The following is a 26,465-nucleotide window of genomic DNA, read 5'->3' as shown; positions in this document are numbered from 1 at the left end:
TGGAATGGTCAGAGATAATAATTATCAGCATAAAGATCGAATTGGATGGTTTATTTTATTACTATTAAGATGTGTGGGTGTTTTATCCGTCCCCTCCTTTTTTACGATAATTGTAACTCCTTCAACCTATCACAACTACGCGTCTCGTAGTTCTTTGCCTTTTCTAACTTCTCCTTGTCCGGGAAAAAAAAACCATAACTGTCCTCGATCATTCTTTCCTTGATGCCTTGCTCACGGCGACATTTCGTTCTTAAATCCCTCACATAAATCTCCTCGGCTTTACTATTCAACCGGTTGGCAGTCTTTCCATGATCGTCCCTTTTGCTCATTTCTCTATTCGAATCTGCCGTAATGTAGTATTTAACACCAAAATTCTCACTCGTTCTCTCCACTGAATATGCCGGCGAGGTTTCGAACGAGAAACTTGGCGTTCTATCGAACAATCCAGACCCTGAATTAAATGAATCCACTATCACGTTAAATAGCATCGGCACTAAAACGAGTAAGAGTGGTAAATATTGGTAGAGAACACTCCGGAGAGACGGTGCTTCATGGTCTGCCGGCCGTGTTCCATTACCATGTGCTCCTCCTTCTCCTGTACCTCTTCCACCACGTCTTCTACTAGCATCTGCGGGCCTTCTCCTCATACCAGGACCATTGTTGGTCCGGAAAAAAGAGTTGCCATTGCCAAATCCAGTAGTCCTCCTAAGCCCACTTCCATCAAATCCAAAGCTGAAGCCATTATTTCCTCCGAACAACATATCAAATAAATCCTCCTCAAACATCCCTCCTCCCGCACCTCCTCTCGCACCTCCAAACGGCGTACCCGTGTAGAAGAATTGTGATCCATTGCCGAATGGTGACGCTCTACCTCCCCCGAAGCCTCCGTTGGCCATATCGGCACCAGCTCCTGCTGATCCACCCCCTCCACCTCCTCGAGAATCTGGATCAGCGCCTGTCTGATCGTAGAAATTCCGCTTCTTGTCATCGCCTAACACTTCAAAAGCCTTGGCAATCTTTTTGAATGCGTCAGAACTCTGTGGATGCTTGTTCTTGTCCGGATGAAGCTTCATCGCCAGCTTTCTATACGACTTCTTGATCTGCGTCTCCGTTGCCGCTTTCTCCACCTTAAGAATGGTATAGTAATCGGTGGCCTCGATACTCATAATTCTCTCCACCTCCTGCTTTTGTTCTAGCGAGTAATCCGGCATCTTTGTTGCTAGGGGAACTGAAACGAAGCCTTGAGCGTTGAAATACAAACTGTTCTTCTTTGCGAGATATTACAGGAGATCTCGCTTGAATCTACCGGGTACCACTATTCGCTGCTGGGATCAATACTACCGCGCATGCCGACTCCCCCCCCCCCCCCCCGCCTTTAGCTTTCGACCACCTGTCATTCTTGCGCCACCGCGCCATCCTGTTGCGCTACAAGTCCACGTACAAATTCACTTACTTTATTACCTACTTAATTAATCGTCATCTTGAAGTAACCACATCGCTATCTGCTTTTTCTCTCCCTTCTTTCCTCCAATCCCCACCCCAACCCCGGTTTCCGTTTCCGTTCCTGTTTCCATTCCGGTTTCAGTGCCTGTTTCTGTTCCCGTCTCATTACCGGTCTCAGTCTCAGTACCCGTTTCATTTTCATTCTCATTTTCATCGACACCATCCTTTTCTGTACTTTCTTCATCCTCATCTATCTTACCTCCCATAACAACCTTCTGGACCTGCTCCTTCTGCTTGGCACGATCTCTCATTCTCTCCTCGATCGTATTCTTAACCAATAATCTATAAACAGTAACCTGTCTGGTCTGTCCCAACCTATGCGCTCTATCCATTGCTTGTGAATCAATAGTAGGATTCCAATCGGAGTCGTAAAAGATAACCGTATCTGCCGCCGTCAAGTTAATTCCTAAACCACCAGCTCTTGTCGATAATAAGAAGATGAAAATCTCTGGCCTTGTCTGAAAGTCATAAACTAGGTCTCTTCTATCGCTTAGTCGAGAAGAACCATCCAATCTAATGTACTTATATTGTCTGTAGTTCAAATATTCTTCCATGAGATCCATCATTCGGGTCATTTGGAAGTACATGAGACATTTATGATCATTTTTCTTGAGCTCTGGGAGCATCTGATCGAGCTTCTTCAACTTACCACTGTCCAACACAAATCTCTCTATTGATGGAAGCCTGATAGTGGACCATGATTCTTCATTCGATAACTTTTCCGGGAGCATCTCTGCTTTGGGCCACATCTCCAAAGGAACTTTTTTCTTGTACAAATCCCACTGATTGTTCAAGCTCAATGGATGCAACGCTGCTCTAAACTTCTCGTTGAACAGCTTATCACGATGCCTATTAGTGAATCGTTGATTTGAACATCTCACTTCTATAGGAGGTGCCCGACATGATTCAAACGCACACTGTCGATTTGTGGCAAGGTACATATCCTCGCAGACCTTACGCCGGACGGACTTGAGGGAAGAGAGAAGATCAGAGGACTCAGTCACGTTATAACTGCGTAGATCAATTGCGTTTTCAACAACAGTTCTGTGAGCCTGCCGGATCAAATCGTTTGCGCTATCCGTTAGAAGTCTTAAACACAGAAGATCTCCACTTTTGGCAAAGTTCTCTGGGTTCCAAATACTGAACTTCTTTGGAATGCTTACCACCCGATCGTATATTTCACCATGATCATAAGATGGACTCAAAAGTTCGTCCTGGATCAACCTAGGAACTTTCATCTGAATAGTATTCTGTGTAGTGTAATCAACTTCAAGGAGATCTTGATTTCCCTCTCTAATGAGAGAAGCTGTCTCTGCGAAACGACCGCAAATAAATGCAGACTTCGTATCGGCTCTCTCAAATAAGTCTGGATGGTTACAAACCTTTCTAAACTGCATCACAACATTCATAAGAGAATCGCCAGAGCCATCTTCATCATAATCCGTTCCTCCGTGACTCCTGTGATGAATCTTCTTACTGTTTTCAATCAAGTCCATCAAGTTTATCTGTGATCGAAGCATTTTATAAAGTTTCTTTTGACGACTGGTCAACTCACAGTAGACATCAATTTCAATTTTCTCTCCTAATTCACTTTGAACGTTCTTTTTCACACGACGAAGCATGAACGGCTTTAATATGGCATGCAATCTTTCCAACTGGAGCTGATTGAGTTTAGTATGAGCTTGGGCATGTGACTCGATATCCTTCGAAAACCACTCGCTAAATTCATCGTGAGAGTCAAACAACGAAGGCATGATAAAGTGAAGCAATGCCCACAACTCTTGCATATTATTCTGAATAGGAGTACCTGTAAGAAGAAGTCTGTTTCTACACTGGAAGGTTAACAAGGACTTCCAACGAGACGATTGAGAAGACTTAATAGCCTGGGCTTCATCCAATATCATATACTGCCAACGCATCTTTTGAAAATATTGAGAGTCGGCAACAACAAGCTGATAAGAGGTCACCACAACATGAAATGCAGCTTCTCTGTGATAGACAATGCTCTTTCTGTCCCAGAACTTTCTCAAAATCTTTCTGTCTTTGGCGGTACCCCAATAGGGAAGCACCTTAAAGTCAGGAAGAAATCTGGTAATCTCTTGTTGCCAATTGTGCAATGTGGAAGCAGGTGTAACCACCAAAAAGGGGCCCCATATGTTATGTGTCTCGGCCAGATATGCCAGAACAGAGATACTCTGAACAGTCTTACCAAGACCCATCTCATCGGCCAAAATACCGTTGATACCTTGCTCGTACAATGAGGCAAGCCAGTTGAGACCTTTCTTCTGATACTCTTTCAGAGTACAGTCTAACATCTTAGGAGGAGGAATCGAAATGTCGCCAATAGACGAAGGGTTCTGGAAATTCATCTCGCCATTGTTCAATTCCTGCTTGCTGTCCTTTTGTGCACTATCATTAAACCTGTCAGCCTTCTTTTTAGCCTCGAGTAAAGCTGTTTTAGCGTTTGCAGCAGCGGTCTTCCGCAATTCCTCTTCATTTTCTTCGTCGAAGTTCAAACTATGGAAATCCTTGTTGGCGTGTGAAAGATCAACATTTTTTGCGTCAACGGCAGTACCTGTAACACTTCCGTTACTACTTTTAATCTTCTTATCTGCCATTTCTCCTTCATACTCTTGGGTCTTGATCTTGCTGCCAATGAAATGAGAGTAGAGCTCGGTCTGGTTAATCAAGAAATTCAACTTTCTGGCCTGTCTCTTAGACTCTCTTTCGTCTTCTTCTTTCTTGGCCTTGGCTATAGCCTCCTGCTCAGCTTTCATTCTCAACATCTTCTCCTCACGCTCGTTCTTCTTCCAGAAATTGAGCATCTCACGCATTGACCTACGGGCTTTAGTGGTCTGATCTTTTACTGATTTGGTGGTTTTAACCTTCCAACGACGCGACTCTCTGGTGGCTAATTGACAGGTCTTTCGCAAATTGACCTGCTTTGCCTGAAGAGATTGCTGAAACAAGCGATATGCCTTTGGGCCATCCTTTCTCGACAAGTCTTTCCAGATGGAAATGTACGTGTTGTCATATTGCTTGGTAATGGCCCGTTGCTCCTTCATAGTCAATCTTGGCTTCAGCGTCAACTTTATTGTGGGCAATTTGTGACCATCATCGTGCGATCTGAATGTACGTGAAGCGATATTCTCACTATCGGTAGAGGCATTTCCGCCCCTTCTACGCCTCTTTCTAGGTTCTTCTTCATAATAGACCGAGTCTCTGGCTCTACGCTTACCCCCTTCCTTAGGCGCTATATTGACATAACTAGAAGAAGGACCACTGACAGAACCAATATTACTAGGGATCTTATGCAGAAGCTTTAGTTGTGCATCTTTCTGCTTCTGGAGTTCGACCAATCTACGAAGACGCATGTTTTTGATACGTCTAAGAGGCTCTTCTTCCTGCCTGACCAATCGACTTCTTCGAGAAATCTTCTCAAAGATTTTGGGTTCAAGTTCAACTAGCTTATTCTTTAGTTCATCCACAATCCTAGGCTCGATGAAGATTCCATTGGTGGTGGCAAGAAGTTGAAATTCGTTCTTCATCAATTTTAAACCGTTGGCCTGGGTCTGATTGACGGTATCTATAGCAGCCGTGGCTTTAAGCTTGTTTCTGAAGTTGGCGAGGAGTTCCGCCGGAGACGCGAGGGAATCAACCACCAGGGAGCCATCTGCATCAGTAGCTTGGATGGCGTCAACTCCAACATCACCACTAACAGCACTAACAGTAGCAACAGTAGCAACATCATAGTCGGCACCACGGTCGATATTGATGAGCGAGTTAATAGGCATCATAGTGATCGGGGATGATAACTAAGATGAAAAAGTGATCTAGGCAATTGTAATGGGAGGGGAAAAACTTAAACTGAAACTGAAACTTAAACTTAAACTTAAGCCTCGCTCTCGCTCACCTCACCTTGGTGTAATGCAGCAGTTTGAGTTGAATCTTCCCTTCTCGTTTGGCTTAATTGATCTGATCAAAGGTGGACGCGGACGGGAACGGAAACAGCGCTGACGCGGTAAGTTGGTGCCACGTCCCCGGTGGGTTCGAGTGTTCCCGGTGAGCAGATGAGGGAAAATTTTTTTTTTTCGCTGCAGGAGCGAAGGAAGGAGCATGTAGAGGATGTGGTCGGTCTATACTACGACCCCATGGTAGCGCCTGCCTCATAGTTATCAGTTCTAATCACATGATTATAGTCATACAAGGTGAGTCACATGACCAAAAATATTCTACCCTCATCTTTTGCTTGAGTCCTCTTCTCCTCTTATCTGCTCTTCCAAACTTGCTTATTATTATCTAACAATGTCACAAATACGCGAGGATATGGTGGGTTCGGCTGTCACATTTCTTCTTGATGGTTCGGTGGCAGACTCACCGTTGGCTAAGAAGGTTGAATTTCTTCACGACAAGGGATTGACTGATGTGGAGGTCCAGGAGGCAATTCGTAGGGCTCAGCTGGGTAAAGGAGCTGATACGGGGTCTAGTATTACAAAGTTGACATCTTCTCCTCCCCTTCTTCCTAAAGATTACCCCAATTATCCTCTCTACTATAACAACGCGCCTCCATTGTCAGCCGAACGCGACTGGAAAGACTACCTCATTATGGTTACCGCTACAACTGGCCTGGCCTACGGTGCATATCAGGTGATTCGAAAGTATGTTGTTCCGAAAATTCTACCGGCCTCAAAGACTGAGTTGGAAAAGGAGAAAGAGTCTATCGATCAGGAATTTCAACGTGTACAATCGTTATTGGACAAGTTTGATGAAGACCAGGAAGAGTTTTACAAGAAACAGAATGAGAAAGGTGATAAAATCGATGAAACTATGGTTGAAATTGATAAGATTATCAACAAGAACAACGAAAAGAACCTTCAAAACGAGGAGACGCTGAAGTTTCTCAAGTTGGAAGTGGACAACATCAAAACATCACTGATGAAAACTATGGAAAGTCAAAAACAGACGATTGGTTCCGAATTGTCGAATCTAGAGTCTCAGATTGATCAATTGAAACTTGAGTTAAAGTCTTTGTCTACTGTAGAGCGTACAAGAGGTACAGAATTTTTTGATAGATCCAACAGTTCGACTCCTGCGGAGAAAAAGGTTGATGATAGTAAAGAAGATAAAGAGAAGAGGGCCGGTAGTGTGCCAGCCTCGTTTAGCAGCTTGAAGATACCTCCTCCTTCATCGATTCCATCAGTTAACGATGTATTTAAAGGAGAAACAAAGTCGCATTCGGAGATTCCTGCTTGGCAGAAAGCCATAAACGGAGAAGATGTGAGCATTCCTGCTTGGCAAATGAACGACAAGACTAAAGAATAGGTAAAGAAATATAGTCATAATTAAATCAATTATAAAAACAAGAAGGAAAACAAAATCGTCTATAGGAACAGTAGGGGCTATGAGGAAAGCAAAAAGGACAAATACCGATAGAAAAGGTTATAAAAGAGACTTAGTAGAGACCAGCAGACCATGTTGAATCATTGTTGGCAGTGGAATCAGTCTTAGCAAAGAGATTATTTATGGAGCCGTTGATCAACGAGTTACCACCATTATAGTTCAACAACTGAGAACCAGTACCCCAGATATTTGACGAACTATTGCTGTTATTGTTCTTGTTGATGTTGCTATTGCTGTTGTTGTTACTAGGATTGATAGTGGATGTATTTGTAGTATTTGTGGTAGTGGTCACAGAAAAAGTAGAGGAGGATCTAAGAGGAAGATGTCTTGCAGGGAAGCTAAGACTGTCGAGACTACTAGAAGCAGAATTGTTCATGTAGAGGCTGCCAGGAGCAGATGGAGCTCTAAGAAGAGAGGGAGAAATAAATCCAGAAGAGTTGACGGAAGGAGAAGGAGAATTCCTGCCCGAGAACGAAGAAGAAGACATTGGAAGGGGAGGAGATGGATTGGAGAGCAGTGGAAGAGTGGAAGCTGATAACGACTGAGTTGGTAGAGACGAATTTGACAACGACGAAGATCCAGACACGGCAGTAGCACTGATTCCAGTAGGGGTGGCAGCTCTCAAAATGGACTGTAATTGACGTTGAAACGAGATTGGTTCCTCGGCCGAGGAATTCTGGGTGGATGGTAATTGGTTGTAAACCTGAGAGTAGTTTCTAAGAGGGGCCTGATATCTCAACAGATTTGGCTGGCCAGAAGAGGTAACAGATTGCTGAGGCTGCTGAGGTTGTTGAGGTTGTTGAGGTTGCTGAGATTGCTGAGGCTGTTGGGGTTGATACTGATACTGAAATTGGGAATTCTGGGAGTTGTAGTTGTTGTAGTTATTGTTGCAGTTATTGTTGTAGCTATTGTAGTTGTTGTAGCCATTATAATCGTTGTAACCATTGCTGCCACCATTGGGATTGACGTTGGCATTTGAATTGCAGTTATTGTAGTTGGAATAGTTACCCTGATCATTGTACTTGCTTCGCTGGTACTTTCTCTGGTAACCGCAATTGGGGCGAACAAACCGCTGCGGATGTAGCTCTCGTTCTTTTTTCACTCTGGCCTGCATGACAGCAGCCTTTTCTAGCTCCAACAGCTGGAAACTGAAGGGAACACATTGAAATGAGGGATCAACAATGCCTTGTGCGTCCATTGTAAATGAGAGGAGTAGGACAGTAAGAGGAAAAAAGATTCAACACTAGTGTAGTGATCTGCTTCATATACTAATTTCATAGCGAAAAAGGAAATCCATTTCGGAGACCTCGAGAGTGAAAAATTTCACTTTCTCGGCGAATGAAAAGCGTGCAAGTGAAAAATTCGAGGGGTCGAACGAAGAAGGAAAATAATTGAGGAAGCATTAAGGAGAGCCTCGATGAAAGCATTAAGGAGAGCCTCGATGAAAGCATTAAGGAGAGCATCGATGAAATCATTAATGAAAGCATCCGAGGAAAAGGCATCAGGGGACTACGCACAACGTATTTAGGAAACCAAGAAGATTTAAAATATCCAATATAATTGTAATAAGCCTATGCTGACTGCATTCTATCTGTACTTAATGTATCCTCTGTTTACTCTGGTACCTTCGCTTAGTCGCTTAGCTAAACTTCGATATACTTCACCCCTTAAAAGTGTTTCATATATCACAATTTCGATGTCATGAAATTCGCGGCTCAACCGAAAATGGCTGAACCCGATTTCATCCATTTGGTAGATAGCGGGTTTGGCCTTTTGTTGCATCTTCTCGTTTCCCCAATTGGATAAATGTCTCACTCTGAAAAAGATTCTGACGTTAACAGTATTGTGACGTCTCTGAAATCTCTGAAGTTGGCTAATTCTTCTCACCGTAAAGATCATCACAACTCATTCAGTCCTGCTGTCACTGCTGCCTATCGTAAGCCAGTTCCTATCTTACCTCCTTCAAATAGCAACGAAGATTACTTCAGGCCAATTCCCGTTAAGGATAAGTCCTGGGGCAGAAAGAAATTTGATGTATCCAAATTGAAACATACTTCAATCAATAAGAATGTGGAGACAACTTCTTTCGCTAAGTATGCCACTTTGAATCAAAAGAGTGAACAAGGCCAAACAGGTTCTGGCTTTTTAGACAACCCTGAGTTGTTCACTACGCAGAAGGCCATTATAGCAAAACTTTTAGCTTCCACCGGCAAGAAATCGCGTGACAAGACTGAAACAAAGCCTGTTGATCCCGAAGACCGCCATGTACATGGTCTCAAAGCCAGTTTAATGGACCACCAAGTACAAGGACTTCAATTTTTCTTGAACCAAGAACATCATAGTGAAAGACACATCAGAGGAGGACTATTGTGTGATGATATGGGTCTTGGAAAAACAATTCAGATGCTTGCACTTATTCTATCAAATAAGGCTACCGATTTAGACAGTCTAGTTGACATTACCGAATCCTGGAATGAGGATAGGAAGCTGGAATTATTCAAAGATAAGAGTGTCAAACATATGGACTTCAGTAAAACGTTACATAAGGTGAAGTCAACGCTTATTATTTGTCCTGCTTCTCTCATTACTCAATGGCAGCAGGAGATTGAAACTAAAACGAATCTTAGTTGTTATAGTTACCATGGGCCTAATAGAATAAAGGATTTGGATAAATTGAGTCAGTTTGATGTAATAATAACCTCTTATCAAACTTGCATGAGTGAGTTCCAGAGGACTAATTCCCCATTATATGAATGCTACTGGTGGAGAATCATCTTGGACGAGGCCCATATGGTTAAAAACACCTCTACCAAGACCGCTATTGCATGCTTCAATTTGAAGTCCCTTAGAAGATGGTGTTTAACTGGTACTCCGATCCAGAACGATGTGGTAGAACTATGGTCTTTGTTTCATTTTCTACGTATTAATAAGCTATGGGAGTCTGACACATGGCGTAAGGAAATAGGGAATAGAATTTCTGGTACGGACGTCAAAGAAGGACTAAAGAGATTACTTGATGTTCTTGATGAATGTATGCTCCGGCGTAACAAGAAAGATCTTGAAAAGACTCAGTTCAAGCTTCCTCCCAAACATTATCACCAGCTCACAATGGACCTGACATCGTTTGAGAAAGCCGTTTACAAAAAGCTTGAGGATAAGGTGATCAATACTATATTGAACGGAACTCTGATTACAAACAGCGAATTGAATCTGGGTCGATTGGATCTTAAGGCACCGCTAATGAAGGGAAACAGTGACTCCGACTCATATATGGTCGCTTTGGTATTCTTGTTGAGACTTCGGCAGACCTGTTGTCACTGGAAAGTTCTTTTCTCGTTCAAGAAGGAGGATGACAAGGTAAAAAAGGAATATTTGGCTAACAGTAATCCAACATCATGTCATGCAATGAAGGAGACTGATGAGTCGATAGATTCCATTACCAATCAGATCTCTAGCTTAAGTATTCATAGTAAGGAGGTGGAATTTGAAGGCAAGAAGTTCGATGTTGACAAATCTTCAGTCAAGATGAATCGTGTATTAAAGATCCTTGCCAAAGACCCGAAGAGAAAGACTATAATTTTCTCTGAGTTTACCACAATGTTGCACCTACTTGAAGACGCTTTGTGCAGTCAGAATTACAAATGTCTTCATTATGATGGTTCGCTCGATAATAAGGAAAAACAGAAAGTATTGAACCGTATGAGAGACGATCCAGATATCTCCGTGTTACTTTGCTCATTAAAATGTGGTTCACTAGGTTTGAATCTTACCTTTTGCACCCAAGTGATTCTTTATGAACCTTTCTGGAATCCTGCTGTAGGTGCTCAGGCCATTGATAGGGTGTATAGATTTGGTCAAAAGCATCCGGTAGACGTTTGGGAATTCTTTGTATCTGATTCTGTCGAGATAAGAATCAAAGAACTACAGGATAAAAAGAGAAATGTTGCTAAAGCCGTTACCGATAAGGACCCAGAGGCTATTTTGTCGTTGATGGGTAATAGACTATCTAAAGACGAATTGATGTCATTGATTGGCATCGACTAATATAAATTTACTTAATAAACTTCCAAAACATATCTTCCTTCGTCTTTCATCTTCTCCACTTCTTCAGCAGCATCTATTTCTTGCCCTCTCTTTTCTGCCTCGTTCCTGTATATATCTTCTAGGCAGGCAGTGATATCAGGAACGGGCCATGTCGGACCACAAAGATAAAAGTGGCCCTTCTTCTGGCAGATCAAATCGGTTAACTCACTCAAGTTTTCTCTGATTCGGTCCTGGATGTAAATCTTCTGCGGTTGGTCTCTAGAGAATGCTGCACCCAAGTAAGTCAGAAGATGAGAAGAAAGATATGCCTCCCAATACTCTCCATACAAATATTCCTGCTTCTTATGCCGGGAACCCAAGTAGAGATAGATCTCTCCAACCTCCTGACCATGCTCCTTCTGGTACTGTCTTTCCTCGACGAAAGCCTTGAAAGGTGCCAAGCCAGTACCCAAGCCAGCCATGATAACTGGTTGGGTAGTTACTGGTGGTAGCTTCATAAGTGATGGCTTCACAGATACAACCAACGAGTCGCCCACTTTCAAGTCATTCAAATACTTGGAACATTGTCCATATCTTTGACGTCCCTGCTTATCTACCCAGTCAACAACAACAACAAGCAAGTGAACCTCATCAGGATGCAGCTTCTGCGATGAAGCAATCGAATACTCACGCCGTTTCAGTGGTGGGATCAACGAAGCAAGCTCCTCAGCAGAAGGTCTGACGCTCTTATAGAGGGCAAGAATATCTGCATACGTGTAACACTCTTCCTCTTGGTATTGCTTCAATAATGGTGCACCTGCTGGGGAAATCAAATGCTCTAATGCCTTCTTTTCTTTCTCTTCTGTAGCATAACCCACCAACGATTCATAGAATTTTTTACTTGGTTTGCCAAACAAGTCAAGGTTCTCGGTAAGCGACTGTCTCACGGTTCTCACTTCTAAAACAGAAGAGTTTTCCTTCGAAATAGTCTCCACCAAATTATCACCATCCAAACCATACATTTTGATGAAGGAATCGACCGCACTTCCACTGTTTCTTCCATGGACTCCCAAAGCTTCTCCAATATTGTACTTCAGACCGGTACCAGATATGTCAAACTCTATATGGAAGATGTTACGGCTGTAATCAAGAGGAGTAACTCTCTTGTTTTCCTTCACCTTGATAACAAAGTTCTGGACCGGCTCATCAGGTCTGAGAGATTCATGTCTCTGATAGGCTTCTTTGAACATCAATTTTTTGGCCAAGTCAAACCTGGATTTGATCTGACTACCATATTCTTCTGTAAACTCATCTCTAGGCATAGGGGAGAAGGAAGTATCCTTAACGGAAACAAGATCTGGAGCCCCTTCTATGTCAAGTTTCTTCCACTCATCATCGAATGAAATCTTTTTGAATCCATCCTTCTTTACTCTATTGGTCAAGTTCAGAATCACGCCTGCAAGGAGCTCGTTCGTTGGTCCGTACGAATTCCAGATCTTGTTAACCATTGGAGTGACCTCAAACTTTGGATATGCATAACTCCAGAAGGCAACATTCATGGAAATTGGAGTTGTTAGACCCTTTGTAGCATCATCTTCACCAACAGAATTCAAGTCTAACACCTGTAAAGTTATCTTTTTCTCGGCAAGAATCTTCTTGGTGAGATTAGACAATAACTTGCTAACAACGTTTTCCGGATCAAACCTCATGCCGAGAGGATTAATCACCAAAATGGTTCCATTAGACTTTAAAGTCGAAAAAACATCCACCTTATTGAGTAAGCTAAACTCTTCGAGGAAGACCAGATTGTACTTGCCGGTGAAATCCATTCCGGCCTGAATTTCGACAGAAAGCAACCCTGCATCAACAGTATTGTCATAAACAGGTCTGTATTTTACAGCCAAATCAGGAACCATTGACAAGCCAAACGCAACTTTAGCAGGAACATTTAAGTGCTTGAAGTTGTCATGGAAGACAAACTTGAACGACGAGCCTGTAGAGGTCAAGTAAGGCCTGACATTAGCATGCTGCTCGAGCAACAACTTGAACTGAGAAGGAGTCAAAGGCTCACCTGGTTGCTGAGTTGCACTGACAATATCCAATGAGAAGTTACCTTCCAAAAACAAGGAGGCCTGGACGTCCAATTTCAAAAGATTAACGCCATTATATGACTCAGAAACTACAACAAGCTTCTTAACGTTGTTACCAGAAACCAGATTATTAAATCTGCGGGAATCAAATGGGAACGGAGCCTTAACAATGATGGAGGCGGCATTAACAGAAAATTTGGGAACTTGCTGGAAAAGTTTAGCAGTCAATTCATCAGTACCGGACACAATATAGAAAATGCTTGCATCAGGTGATCCATACTGCTCAAATGGCTGATATTCAGTTTTTAAGATCTCGTTCAACTTGGAAAACCCCATTGGAATCCTTTCAGAAGCAAGGGCAACAGTAATGTCAATATTCAAGGCTGAAAGAAGCTTCAATTCGAGGTCTTGGATCTCAGAACTACTCAAAACCCCGGAAATCGACTCGTTAACTCTCAAAGAATGCAATCCATCAAAAAGGTGGATATTCGCAACACCCAATTTGGCCAATACGGAAGACAACACAGTAAAATGTTGAGCCTCGACGGCAGAAGAAGACACCAAGACAGGCAATTTTAGAGATCTAGCAGCATTCAAAGCAGAAGAAAAGTTGGAGATCAATCTTCCAGAAGTCCAATCGTAATCAACAGTGGCAATTTGGAAAGAGATTGGTAAACCTTTGAGGGTTTCAACGCCATTTCCATGTAATGCCGGAGCCATATGTTCCAAAGTGCTTGGAGAGCCAAAAACCGTGACATCAACGTCCTCATTAGTCAAATGATGATCATCACTGAGATAACCGAGTAAGATATTACCACAACCGATTGTAACATCGACATCATAAAGAGAGGGAACCTTGTTTAAGAGGTTTCTTCTCTTTAGATCAGTCCATAGCTTGAGAAGGTTGCCAGTTCTTGAGCCTTTTGATCCCGAAAAGTCTTTACCAGGCAACGTGTAATTGAAGATGGTGGATGAGAGTAAATAAGAGGTGCTCTGAATCACATTGTAGGCAGTAGTGAGTATATTACCGTGCAATTCATGAGGATCTAGAGGATACCCAAAGGGGGCTTCTAGTGTGGCTGAAGAGAGTCCAAGCAAGGACGAAGACGAGGCTGAAGTGGAGACTTGATCAGTATCCGATTGACTAACAGTCATTTTATTTCAAGGGAAAGAAACTGAAATGATCTGGTAACTAGAAGAAGAGTGAATCGAAGGAAAGAAAGAAAAGAGGAGGAAAAGGGAAAAATGGAAACTGAAAAAGAGCCAACAAGTCTCGGGGAATGGGACTTCCCTCATTAGGTGAGGCTGTTTTATTTTTGATCTTTACAATTATGAATGGTCACGTGACAAAGCCCGAGAATGATTGTCCTTATAACTATAACTATATCTATAACCATCTAAATACCTATTTGATCCATTCTCCGCAGGTGCGACTTAACCGTAGAGTCTTCCATGTGAGGAGATCACTAGAACTGGTCGTTTCATCGAGTTCCAGTTTGAGCTTCTTGATATTTTCAGGGTCCTGTTCTTTTTTCAGCTGCTCCTTCACGGCTTCTTCTTTTCCTTTCGCCATGTAAAGATCGTCCTTAAAGTCTTGTAGTATCTGATTAGGATCTTTGACTTGAGACTTGATCTGATCTAAACCTGTCTGTAGTTTCCATACACGTGACAACCTAGGCAGACCCATCTTATGGAAGTAAGGCTTTGCCTTCTCGAATGGAGTCTCAGAACAAACATGCATGTACTCATCAAATTTTCTCTTCTTTGGAGTGGAAATGGCACCAAGTTCAGTCAGTTCTGGGTGATTGAACTGCTGAATCTTCATAAACTTCCAGGTGGATTCTGTATCTATAAGCAAATGTTTGGTAAGATCGCCATACCATTTGTTTTCATCATAAATGTATTCTGCAGTAGATGAAAGCTTCCTTTTAACGATCTCACTAGTGAAAAAGGAGTTGAAAACAGCCGGAAGAGTTTTATATTTGGTGTTTTTAGCCTGTAACTTGGCTTTCACTGCTTGAATGTTGCGCAAGTTGAATTGGGAAATAAAATCAATCATTATAGCCAGCTGTATATGCAATGCAACAGAGTTCTTCTTGCTTTTCAACTGCTCGGTAAACTCATCTTTATCAAGAATCCAATCTGGTTCAATATTTTCGCTTGCATAACACCTAGAGCTTTCAAGCTTATCTGACTGTTTGGCCACCTGAGACAACCAGGCCAAGGGATTATCATCTGGAGAAGGCTTCCTAGAGTGTGTATGCGCTGCAGCAACACTGGCTACCTGAACAATGTCATCGATGAGATCTTTTATGTCCTTTTTTGTAGTAAACCAAAGACACAATCTAAGATAGTTGGCATAAACATAAGAAGAGGCTGGAGAACCATCAGGCAAGGAGGATATCTTGACCCAATTCCGAGACTTGGAAGCACCTTCATAAAAGCCTTTCAACTGGTTAATCTTCCAATCACTGGCCAATGAAAGTCTATCATTGATATCTATAGCATTGGTAATAAATGCTCTCAGCTCTCCAGCAAAGATATCGTTTTCCTGGAACTGGTTGACCAGCTTTGGAAGTAGGTTGTTTCCTATTTGAAGCAAAGTGGAACCAGGTTTTGCCTTACCAATAAGTGAATTATCCAATGTTAATGCTTTTCTTCTTCTGTGGTTGGCAAATACGGAATCTGTGAATTGAGAAACAGCTAAATCAACTGGACAGCAGACCAATAAAATGGTGTTAAGAGTTTGCATAGGACATGCCTTGATTGAGTGAGTATTGCCAATAAGAATGGACAAATCAAGGACTATTAACAAGCGATGAGTATATTCCAAGTTATCAAGGTCCTTTTTAAGGTATTTTTCCATGTATTGTTCGAGTACTTCGGTTAGTTTGGCATTAAAATAGACGAGTTGGTCTGCATCTATAGTGAGATCTCGCATACCCACTGTTTGGAAGATTTCAAGAGTCTGGGGCTCGTCAAAAATAGGAGTCGATTTCAAAGACTCAAGTGGATACAACTCCAATAATCTCGAAACCGCTTCGACAAGAGTCATGATGATCAAGGAAATGAATATCAAACAGAAAGAAAGAAAGAAGAAGGAAATAAAAAACTACTAGTTTACTTTTCTCACCTCACTCATAAGATTACTTTACACTATGAAAGAAACCATAAAGCAATAGTACACAAAACAATCACAGCGGCTATAATGAAGGTATTCCTCTTTCTTCTAGTATTAATCTGATTCATTAGAATGTTAATTCCAGGCATCGTAGCCAAAGATTTCTGAAGTCTAGATCCGACATTTCTTAGTGAACCTCTCTGCCTAAGTATATCGTCACGTGTTTCAAAGACTTGGTTTAGTAAATTATCCATAACACCATGTTGTCTATCAACTCTCATTCTTTCGTCCATTAGATAAGCCTCTGAATTCTCGGGTCCCTGTCTGCTATTTCCATCCTGAATTTCATTTCTTACATTCGATAAGAGATTCAATCTGTCTCTCTCTTCTTTAATAGTGGACTGAATTCTGTTATAATCAATACGGAACTGGTTGAGCGCCTCTTTATGACGTGCCAATTGCTGCAATTTGGATGTAGAAATGGAAGAATTTGAATTGACTATTCGATCCAAACCTCCTACGTTCTCAGATATCTTACCAATGAGCTGTTCAATTGATCTGCAAGTAGATAGTTCATCATCACTCGGATTGGAACCCGGGGCTGTTGTAAAACTGGAATATTGCGAAAGTTTTCCCGAAAGTTGATTCTGTAATCCAAGTAGTTGGTTACGTAACTGAGGAAACGACATTGAGGAAATTGGCAGGATGAACAGAGATTATGCTAGTAGTTAGTGGCTTAGTAGCGAAATTTCAAGTTTCAGGTTCCGTCTCAATTTAATTCGCGATGATTTTTATAGGGGAAGCGCAGTGGAGTAGAAATCCCACCAATCGATAAGGGCATCATTGTCTGTATCGAGTTGACTGAGGAGCTGTTTGGTTTGACATGGGTGAACAAAATAGTAGATACCAAAATTATCGACGTCTGTAAGAGAAATGGTGGGCACAATTGTTGGTAAGAAATGGGTAGACGGAAGAGGAGGAGTTTGTGGTGAGACGCGAGCATTCGCGTCTAGCCAGTCATTGATGTCTGTTAAGTGAGAGACATCAGTATCATCCTCACTATTTGTAGAATCAACTGCCGTAGAAGAATCGCAAATGAGACTATCTAAATTGTACACCACTCTAGTTTCGTCGACTCCGTTTAGTTGGGAGTGTTCATAAATGCGAAAAAAGAAGGGTTGGAGATTCGTAGGAAATACTATAGGTGACGATTATCTCGAGAGAATAGACTGAATGAGATACAACTTTAGGAATTGTTCGGATTGAAAGGTAGTCAGAAGAAGACGGTGATTTGATAATGGATGTATGAAGAGTAGAATGAGATGAATTAATGTGAGATTGGAGCAAGCAAAGAGACCTTAGAGGCATTTGCATGGATAAGAGGAAAAAGTGAATGAGAGAGAAAGAGTCTAAAAAAAAAGATACATGACTAAATAAAAATGGGTCACCATTTCTATACAAATAAATATAATAATACTGCCGATAAATCATTCAAAAGCCATTGATCTCTTGATGGCGGCAATTGCCTTACCTGGATTCAACCCTTTAGGACAAGTTTTGGCGCAATTCATAATGGTATGGCATCTGTACAAGCTCATGGGATTCTGAAGCATCTGTTTTCTGGACTCAGTAGCATCATCACGTGAATCGATCATCCATCTGTAGGCCTGCATAAGAACAGCAGGACCCAAATATTCCTGCTGGTTCCACCAGTAGGAAGGACATGATGTAGAACAACAAGCACAAAGAATACACTCGTATAAGCCATCTAACTTCTTTCTGTCCTCAACACTCTGTAGAATCTCTTTTTCTGGAAGAGGCTTTGATGTCAGTAGATAAGGCTTGATGGACTTGTATTGCTTGTAGAAGTGTGTCAAGTCAGGAACCAAGTCCTTGACAACATACATGTGGGGCAATGGGTAGATTTTGACGTCCTTACCATCGGCCTTGCTGATTTTGGAAATACATGCCAAAGTGTTTCTACCATCAATATTCATGGCACACGAGCCACAAATACCTTCACGGCATGATCTTCTAAACGTAAGAGTGGAATCCACCTCGTTTTTTATCTTGAGCAACGCATCCAACATCATGGGACCAGTCTCATCCATGTCTAAGGTATAGCTCTGCATATGCGGTTTTTCTTCAGGGTGATCAGGCGACCATCTGTATATCTTGAAAGTTTTCATGCTGGGCGTCTTAGAGACCTTCTGAGCAGCAGCATTGACCTGAGTGCTCAGGTTTCTGACTAGAGGCAGACGAAATAACATTCTGGATGACATTGTGGAAGGAGAAACAACCAAGATTCAAACAGAAAGAAGAAAACTAACACCACCATCCCTCTTGCTAACATATCTTTCTTAGCAAACACTATTTTTTGATTGGTCCCGGGAAAACGCTAGTTTCCCTGAGTCCGGACGGGGACCCGATGGGAACCCGTTGGGGACTCGATGGGCCCCGGGCAGCGGCGCTGGGATCAACGCGGGGAAGTCCTGACTCGCCTCCGAGATTTTACGTCTAGCAGGTGAATCACGGCCTGTCGGATAACATCCAAAAAAATATCCGTCAATTTTCTGGTCACCTGTGCCGTTGAGTCTCTCTCCACTTGGACTGCCATCATCGTAGTTTGTATTACTAATACTGGCAGATCGACCTCTCTGGATACTTGCTACTTTGTAACAACTTGCTGTCGTGGCTGCTTATATGTCTGCTGTTTCTGTGCTTACTGTGCCTGTGCCTACTGTTCCTGAATATAATTGATTACTAACTACACATCTGCCTCATGTCCGGGCTCGGATGCCACACCGAAGTGAAAATCTAAGATTCTTAAATTCATAAAAAAATCCGGGGTAGATGAATAGTGAGGCATTATATCCCAGTGTCAACGGATAATATATCATGGTATCCGATCACAGCTGGACAATGATTAATTAATTATCCATTCGTGGATCTGTACCTATAGCATTTGATGATTAGTTGACGTTTTCGAAATCCGAGATAAACAGAAATCATCACCGAGTTCTCAATTACTCTTTTCGGTTTGTATTTCTGTCTTTTTTTTCCCGCTCCTTAATTTCCTTTTTCAGTCCGGCGTCTAAAGTCTTTATAGCTATCTAAGGATTTTGTTGGCGCCAATCCATTTATATCATCTTTGTATTCTCTTTCTTTACCATAATTGCTTATACTACTTCAGTTATCCTCTGCACTTGCTTCTATTAATATTGTTCAATTTCAAAATGCATTTTTCCTCCCTCTTCTCTGTTTTCAGAGAACCTTCTCTCATTAAGGCCAGTGCAACTCCTGGTGTTACTCTTCCTTCGAGGGATAAATTCAAAAAAGTGCACAGAATCAAACGTGCTCTCCGTCGTATTGAATACTGGTTGGATAAGGCCAACGGTGTTCACTACACCAAGAAAGACTTATATTATTTGTCCGACCCTCCCCCTCTCGAATTCTCTCAATTTAGCGCTTTGGACTCTCGTCAAGGATCTTTGATTTCAAATGCTCACGAGGAAAAGTCCTACAATGCTGATATTTCTCCCGTAAGTCTGGATGTCAAAGACATATTAACAATGCATGCTTCCAAAATCTCTTTGGCTCTGCCGACTCCTGATTTAAGACATCCTAACGGTAAAGAACGAACCAAACCTTCAAAAATCTTCAGACAAAGCTCTTGGAGTACTCAAAGTGATGACGATTGGGAGACTCCTGCTTCTGTTCCTGATGCTCAGCCATTACCCTCATCGCCTAAAGAGTCCAGCGAACTTATAACTAGAGCTCTTGCCCATGCCGGTCTCACTTTAAATGCCGACTAAGTTTCTGATGTTGTGCACGGTAGCTGTGAGGTTGAAACGGCAGCTCCTGCAAATTCTCTTACTGCTCCTAGTCATGTCCCAAAAGCTGCCACAAAAGCTGAGGCCATAGATCCTGTCAGGCCGAGTAGCAAGGCTTCAACAGAAACAAGTTCAATCGCCACCAGTACTGCATCCAGGGAGTTCCCTGGTACCCCTGGTACCCCTGATGGTTCTTTTAGCTCTTCCAGCCAGGCACGTTCTACCCAGGTTTCTGCAAACACGCACAGTCGTATTATCTTTCCTCTCACAGAGGTGCTAATTAAAAAGATTCAAAAAGGAATCAAAGAATATGAAGAAAAGATTAGGCAATCAGAAGCTTCGTCTGATAAGGAAAACGTTAATCATACTGAAGTCAAGTCAGCTGATACTAATATTAACAAACTCAAAGCTCTGAGAATTCATGGAGATAACACAAGCTCTAAGTCAAAGCTAACGAATAAGCCATCGGTGTTTAAACACGCTGTTCTTTCCAAAGAGGATGTGCAGGTTTTCTCTCCGGATGTCAAGCAGATCACTGCTGCTCCTACTTCCTCCCCTATACTTCCTATATTCAGAGGTCTCCCTTCAAATCACTTCAAGCTACCCACTACGGAATTCCCTAGTTTTAGTCCCTTTTTTGAACCAGAACATCATCTCAGAATTGAAAGCTTTTCAGAATCACAAGACAACGAATACAGTTACAAATCTAATTTTCAACATGTTGACGAAGGAAAGTCAGAGAGGATCTTTGCTGAAGAGTGTGGTGACTCAACAGTTAAGAAAATCTATGATAGCCCTGAATCTGCATATGCAAATTGGATCAACAAAGCTTTCGAATCAGGCGAATTGTTTGACATGCCAATGGGCGAGTTTGGTGACTCGACCACTAGTACAGAAGACGAAGAGCCAGACGCTAATAGATACGGTGTTACGTTTAAAAATACAATCACCGTTAATCACATTGACCAAGACGGTCCATTGGAAGTGATACAAAAAAAGGAGACATTGTACGAGAGGAAACGGAGAACAGTTAAGGAAACATATGATGGAATGAAGTCAGCTCTGAAAGTGAAAATCAATCCACATTGGAAAACAGACAAAGAATTTCTGAGATACAATCCATTGACTGTTAAGCAATTTGAGAGAGCGGTTAAATGGAGAGTCGGGCATACTAAGAAAGGTTATTGGAGAGATGAGCGAGCGGCCCAGCTTCGGAGTTACGAGCGTCAACAAAAATTTATATTAGGTAGCAAACAATAGAGAACCAAAGAAAATAAGCAGGTAGATATCGGGTAGGTGACTTACCATCCGATAAGGACCTGAGTGCATACGTGTTCGTTGCTGGGATTGTTTCGTCACTTCTTCTCTATTCTTCATTAAAGCCGAATATTTCCGCAGAATTTCTCCGAGACCCGCGCGCACCCCTTATTTACTCAATTACACCCCCTTTTCATCTACTCAATCTATAACCATTAAACCAGATTGAAACCATTTTATAAAGCCACCTTTATAAACATTATATATAAAATGAGCAAGCAAAAAGCTTAATAGACTGCTCCCATACGACGGTTATTGTTCAGTATGGAACTTTCTATCTTCAAAGAAGGTGACTCGTATTTCACCGTTTTCACTTCCGGTTGACTAAGTATGGACTCCTTCTTACTCTCTTCTGAATGTGATGGCATCCTTCGAAGATCGAAAGCCGCTCCTCCCTCGTATTCCTCTTCTTCTTCATCCTCTGAGTCTGAATCTAATTCTGATTCTGTGTCTGACATTTCCGAGTAATCCGAGTCTGATGAATCTGATTCTGACTCCGAATCATAATACGTAATTTTGCCATAGAAGCTAGCATCTTGTTGCTGCTTCTGTTCTCCGTAGAATTTATCAATTCTCGACCTAGAATCAAGACTGTCATTCTCTGTGAATTCTTCTTCATCTTCTTCATCTCCATAAACGTATTCGTCTTCAATATCGTCGGATTCATAATCCTCAGAAATAGGCCGAGAGTTTCCGGCGTTAACGGAAATACTATCAAACGATATAGTAGCAGCTCTTGGATTCTTACGAATCTTATACTGCTCGTTCAAGTTCTCTATCAGACTGTCCAACATATTAGCTTGGCACACCAATCGATTCAAGTTAACATCATTTTTAACGGCTTCTTTAGTAAGCCGGGCTTTCACTTTGGAGGCAAGCGCGTAAGTGCTTGATATACTCATTGACATCTTTGAAGCTATTACAATCAGCAAGTAATTATTGAATGAGAATCTGATAATTATAGGAAGTTAAGTTCAAACAGGTAGAGACATTGGGCAATTCGCATCAATTTAAGTAAATCTTGTTCTTACAGATTAGTAATGGGATAATTCGGAGGAACAGCAAAGCCTGGCATCTCGGGTATAAGCAGCGGCGGGTACAAACGAAAAACAAAAAGAAACCCCCTATAAAAAACGGTTTATTGCTCGGTTTTAATTTTTTCATCAAGCCTTTCTGTCATCTTCGGTGCATATTCTCTGAGTAATTGCGAATTGCTGCCGAGATTTCATTAGACCGAGCAAAAATGGAGATTAGCGGGTTTAAATGATATCGGAGCTAACATCTAAAGACCTCCGTATCTTCGGAACAGCTAGTAGGATACTACAGGCTGCCAATTAATTAAACTATGCAAGCTGTTACCAAATCGGAATAACAGCCACTCTTAATTGATCATATGGCACGAGCTTGTGCTGAGCTGTGCCTTTTCGGTCCGGTTTTTTGACGACCCTGCTGGCGCTCGTCTAATCTAAGACGAAACGGAACGTACTAGAAGTGGACAAAATTTTTTTTGGCATATTTTCATTATTCCCTTGGTGTTGAAAATACTGAGCACGGGAACAAGCCAGCCAGGTATAATATATTCGGATTTGAGACTTTTGTCATTGTGAAAGATTAAAGACCGATTAGCAGAGGTTCTCTTTCGGACTTAATGTACTGTTCCGCAGTGTCTAGTAGTTTCAACATTTTATCGCAGTCTCAGATTAGTCTGGTAGCTGGTTATGAGCAGCTGTAGAACACGAACGGGTGAATACGATTACAACTTTATCAGTTAACCCCCACAGAATTTCCATTCTATTACTATTCTACCAAGTGATACTATTCCACTTTTTCAATTCCTCAGATTGAGCCAAGACATCCTTCTGGCATTTCTTCCGCATGTAGAAAATTGGACAGTCCTTGTTGGTGCAAAGAACTTCTTGATGAAGAGATCCCTGACATCGCTGGCACTCTGTCCACAACCTATCGAACTTCACCTCCAATGCATTCATAGATGCAAGCTCTTTGGCATAATATTCGGCACTCTTACCTTTACAATTGGCGCAAAGCATCTGATCTTCAGGTATGGCCGATTTGCACGATCGACAGGTGTTGGATTTCCGAGTAAATCTCATAAGACCACCAGTTTTACCCGAGGAAATGTGAACCGTACGAGTATGGGATCCAGTAAGTAAATCGTGAGCCTTTCTCTCTCCCAGAATAGGCTCGAAAATCCTGATTAGAGGCTTCGAAAGCTGGTTTTCCAAGTAATATTTTGTGTCGATCGGTAAAGAGTTCTCCAACACAAACAATGGGTCCTCGGATTTCTCCCAGTTTCTCTCTCCTGCTGCCTTGATAATAACGTATGCCACTCTATCTCCCACGGTAGGGGCAGAGCCAGGATCTCTCTTCCTCATTCTATTTGCCAACTCCACGTGGGGCTGTTTGGCCGCATAGTCCTGCCGCGAAAGTTGTTTGGTAATCACCAATTGAGACAAATCCACACGATTCTGAAGAAGATCAGCAATGGTTTTCTTAACAAACTCTTCAGCAGCCGGAACGTTACGATCTTCCAAGATAAGCTCTAAAACTCGAGTCACAACATTCTGCACCAAACGACAGTTATCTCTACGAACAGACTCGATTCCCTTGGTATCCATCTTATCGAATTTATCCAACTTCGTCCACCAAAGACCAGCATATCTCTTCTTGTTGATAAGAAGATAAGGAAAGTAGACTTTTTCAAATTCCAACTTGATGGGGTTCTTGAACTTCGATGAAACGTAATCGGCTGCCTCCTGTCCCAACTTCATGCACGTCTCCATATCTGGATATCCAAATTTCACCATCACAGAATCGGTGTCACCATAAATAACCTGCGAATCGTATGGGAATCCATTCTTAATGGAATATTTCTCCATAACAGTACACTTAGTCTTGTCAATCATCTTACGACCCCAGGCCGTAACAGACGATGAGATGGAAAGGCAGGGAAGCTTACCAATGGTGGCACCAGTAAAGCCGTACACAGAATTGGCAGATATTTTCAATGCCAACTGTCTACCGTTTAAAACCTGCTTCTTAAAAACATCCGTCTCGGTCTTCATATCCTTTTTGGCCTTCTTTCTGGCTGTAAGAAGTTCTTTGAGAATTGTAGGAAGAATTCCCAGCCTCTGCTTAGAAGTAACAAAGCAATCACCCTTGGGAGAAATCTCGTAGTCCTCGTTCTCCTTCAACTGGAGTCTTTCAATGGTATCACGGTTCACTAAAGTAGTGTAGCAAATGTTATGGGCCAACATGATGGACGGATATAAAGACGCAAAATCAAGCGTAGCAATGGGAACATCGTAGTAACCCCTGATAGGAGAAATAACCGTTGCGCCTTCATACTCTTCATTGACCCCTTCATTCTTCATGTTCGGAATCACTACATCCAAGGCCAAGCACTTTCTGAAAAGCTGAGAAATAACCTTGATCTGCTGACCTCTAGAAAGCAAGTACGAAAACGGAACACCTGTAACACGAGCCATCTCTGTGTAATTAACTAAGCACATAAGTTTCTCAAGTAAACGGAGCGGCAAGTATGCATCCTTCAGACAATAGACGGCCAAACGACGCCGATTTTCCGTGGTACCGTTCTGCAAATCGGTAATAATCGAATGTTCCACATCTTCCTTTTGCTCCCCAAGAAAATGGGACGAAACCGCATTCAAGGTATACGACCTTAGCTTATACTCACGCTGAATGAATTGAAATAAATCAAGCTGCATACGACCTTCAATGTTCACCGATTTACTTTCACGAGTACCGTAAGCACGTGAACTGAAGACAGTATCTCTAACTTCTTGTCGACTGTTCTTGAGACGGCCGAAAAATGGGAAGTTATCCAGACGTAAGGTAATGGCACGGTTTAATAAATAGGGCAAGTCAAAGTTGCAAATATTATAGCCAATGATCACATCGGGATCAAGTTTCACCATGAATTCCTTCCATGCCATGAGCATATCCTGTTCTTTTTCGAAGGAAAAGATGTCGGAGCCAACGATCCGAGAACAAGTGTCTACAGTGAACACATTACGAACAAAGGGCACTTTTTCTCCAACTTTTGAAACCACGTTGGCAATTTGAATTACCGAGTCGTGTTCTGGCTCAGGGAAAATCCCTTTTCTTCCCGAGCATTCAATATCAAACGACATGATACGTAAAGGTGCCGTATTAAGATACTTACCCTCAGAAGGGTGCGATATCAAGTCTTTGTAGTTAATGTTGATCTCAATCTGAGAAGTACTCACCTTCTCAGAAGAAGACATAACCGTATACTTACCCTTAGGAGCCGTCAACCAACCCATACCAACGATATGGCAGTCCACCATAAGTCTCAATAAATATTGTACATTATCAAAGGTCATTTGACCTCCCGGCTGAAAAAGTCCCTTAAATTGAACCTCCCCCCGTTCGAAACCAGACCGAATCCTACCAATATGCTTCGAGTTATCGACAACCACCTTGAAAAATGGAAGCTTAACGTTATTGTTGAACCCCCATATTGATTCCTTCTTACTGATTCTAATGTCAACAATTCCTGCATAATTCGAAGACAAATACCGTCTAAATTCCTTGACATCATCAGCGGTGAATCCCTTGGGTACAGGGGCATAGAAGTAATGTCTGAAGCCAATAACGTTACACAAAACAGAGTATCCTTCCCCAGTAACACCAAAGAATCGTGCAGCAGAGCAGCCTCTAATAATAGTCTCGTCAGCATCCAACTGTTGAAATTCGATGTCATAGCTATCAGGATCAAAAGAGGGCAATTTGGGACGCTCCCAGACTTGATCAGTGGTCAAATTTCCATCCGCATCGAGAGACTTGTTCTTCGACATATTAATGAGTTCTTTTTCAAACGTTGAAGGTTCGTTATCAACCTGTGATGACGTTAGCTTTTTATGTAGTTTCAACGTGGAAAAGGAGCCCTTTGTAGGCATATGGAAACCATGAGGTTCAATTGATTGGTTTGCTATAGGCAAAGCATGTGCTGATTCGAAGCCAACGCCCGAATCAACAGACAAATCGATGTGCCTCCTTTTTAAAGGCGATTTCTCTGGAAACGGTGGTGGATGCGTGCTATCGGACATGATGATTTGTGAGGTCGATCAAGGAAGAAGCAAAGTCCGGGTGAAGAAGAAACGCGTTAAATAGAAA

At 42.0% G+C, this 26,465-nt stretch overlaps 12 protein-coding genes across 12 annotated transcripts; 3 read left to right on the top strand and 9 right to left on the bottom strand.

Annotated features, from left to right (window-relative positions):
• Positions 1–101: 101 nt before the first annotated feature.
• FOA43_002766 (uncharacterized protein) lies at positions 102–1,397 on the bottom strand (the record flags this gene model as incomplete). Its single annotated transcript, XM_038923049.1, has 2 exons — positions 102–1,228; positions 1,391–1,397. The coding sequence occupies 2 exons, from the start codon at positions 1,395–1,397 to the stop codon at positions 102–104; spliced, it is 1,134 nt and encodes a 377-aa protein (XP_038778977.1).
• A 72-nt stretch (positions 1,398–1,469) lies between these two features.
• Positions 1,470–5,297, bottom strand: INO80 (Putative DNA helicase ino80; the record flags this gene model as incomplete). The annotated part of the gene is made up of 1 exon (XM_038923048.1): positions 1,470–5,297. The coding sequence occupies one exon, from the start codon at positions 5,295–5,297 to the stop codon at positions 1,470–1,472; it is 3,828 nt and encodes a 1,275-aa protein (XP_038778976.1).
• Positions 5,298–5,808: 511 nt separating this feature from the next.
• Positions 5,809–6,825, top strand: FOA43_002764 (uncharacterized protein; the record flags this gene model as incomplete). Its single annotated transcript, XM_038923047.1, has 1 exon — positions 5,809–6,825. The coding sequence occupies one exon, from the start codon at positions 5,809–5,811 to the stop codon at positions 6,823–6,825; it is 1,017 nt and encodes a 338-aa protein (XP_038778975.1).
• A 130-nt stretch (positions 6,826–6,955) lies between these two features.
• On the bottom strand, positions 6,956–8,101 carry FOA43_002763 (uncharacterized protein; the record flags this gene model as incomplete). Its single annotated transcript, XM_038923046.1, has 2 exons — positions 6,956–7,106; positions 7,461–8,101. 2 exons carry the CDS (start codon positions 8,099–8,101, stop codon positions 6,956–6,958), a joined length of 792 nt encoding a protein of 263 aa, XP_038778974.1.
• A 608-nt stretch (positions 8,102–8,709) lies between these two features.
• On the top strand, positions 8,710–10,947 carry FOA43_002762 (uncharacterized protein; the record flags this gene model as incomplete). Its single annotated transcript, XM_038923045.1, has 1 exon — positions 8,710–10,947. The coding sequence occupies one exon, from the start codon at positions 8,710–8,712 to the stop codon at positions 10,945–10,947; it is 2,238 nt and encodes a 745-aa protein (XP_038778973.1).
• An 11-nt stretch (positions 10,948–10,958) lies between these two features.
• FOA43_002761 (uncharacterized protein) lies at positions 10,959–14,171 on the bottom strand (the record flags this gene model as incomplete). The annotated part of the gene is made up of 1 exon (XM_038923044.1): positions 10,959–14,171. The coding sequence occupies one exon, from the start codon at positions 14,169–14,171 to the stop codon at positions 10,959–10,961; it is 3,213 nt and encodes a 1,070-aa protein (XP_038778972.1).
• Positions 14,172–14,421: 250 nt separating this feature from the next.
• On the bottom strand, positions 14,422–16,071 carry FOA43_002760 (uncharacterized protein; the record flags this gene model as incomplete). Its single annotated transcript, XM_038923043.1, has 1 exon — positions 14,422–16,071. The coding sequence occupies one exon, from the start codon at positions 16,069–16,071 to the stop codon at positions 14,422–14,424; it is 1,650 nt and encodes a 549-aa protein (XP_038778971.1).
• Positions 16,072–16,172: 101 nt separating this feature from the next.
• FOA43_002759 (uncharacterized protein) lies at positions 16,173–16,826 on the bottom strand (the record flags this gene model as incomplete). Its single annotated transcript, XM_038923042.1, has 1 exon — positions 16,173–16,826. The coding sequence occupies one exon, from the start codon at positions 16,824–16,826 to the stop codon at positions 16,173–16,175; it is 654 nt and encodes a 217-aa protein (XP_038778970.1).
• A 798-nt stretch (positions 16,827–17,624) lies between these two features.
• On the bottom strand, positions 17,625–18,407 carry SDH2 (succinate dehydrogenase complex, subunit B; the record flags this gene model as incomplete). The annotated part of the gene is made up of 1 exon (XM_038923041.1): positions 17,625–18,407. One exon carries the CDS (start codon positions 18,405–18,407, stop codon positions 17,625–17,627), a length of 783 nt encoding a protein of 260 aa, XP_038778969.1.
• Positions 18,408–19,373: 966 nt separating this feature from the next.
• On the top strand, positions 19,374–21,230 carry FOA43_002757 (uncharacterized protein; the record flags this gene model as incomplete). The annotated part of the gene is made up of 2 exons (XM_038923040.1): positions 19,374–19,929; positions 19,954–21,230. The coding sequence occupies 2 exons, from the start codon at positions 19,374–19,376 to the stop codon at positions 21,228–21,230; spliced, it is 1,833 nt and encodes a 610-aa protein (XP_038778968.1).
• A 284-nt stretch (positions 21,231–21,514) lies between these two features.
• Positions 21,515–22,889, bottom strand: FOA43_002756 (uncharacterized protein; the record flags this gene model as incomplete). The annotated part of the gene is made up of 2 exons (XM_038923039.1): positions 21,515–22,195; positions 22,881–22,889. The coding sequence occupies 2 exons, from the start codon at positions 22,887–22,889 to the stop codon at positions 21,515–21,517; spliced, it is 690 nt and encodes a 229-aa protein (XP_038778967.1).
• A 200-nt stretch (positions 22,890–23,089) lies between these two features.
• On the bottom strand, positions 23,090–26,398 carry POL3 (DNA-directed DNA polymerase delta; the record flags this gene model as incomplete). Its single annotated transcript, XM_038923038.1, has 1 exon — positions 23,090–26,398. The coding sequence occupies one exon, from the start codon at positions 26,396–26,398 to the stop codon at positions 23,090–23,092; it is 3,309 nt and encodes a 1,102-aa protein (XP_038778966.1).
• Positions 26,399–26,465: the final 67 nt, after the last annotated feature.

Source organism: Brettanomyces nanus, chromosome 3 (assembly GCF_011074865.1).
Source record: "Brettanomyces nanus chromosome 3, complete sequence".
Taxonomy (NCBI): Eukaryota; Fungi; Ascomycota; class Pichiomycetes; order Pichiales; family Pichiaceae; genus Brettanomyces; species Brettanomyces nanus.
Note: the sequence above shows the minus strand (reverse complement) of the source record. Positions and strands in the feature narration are given on the sequence as shown.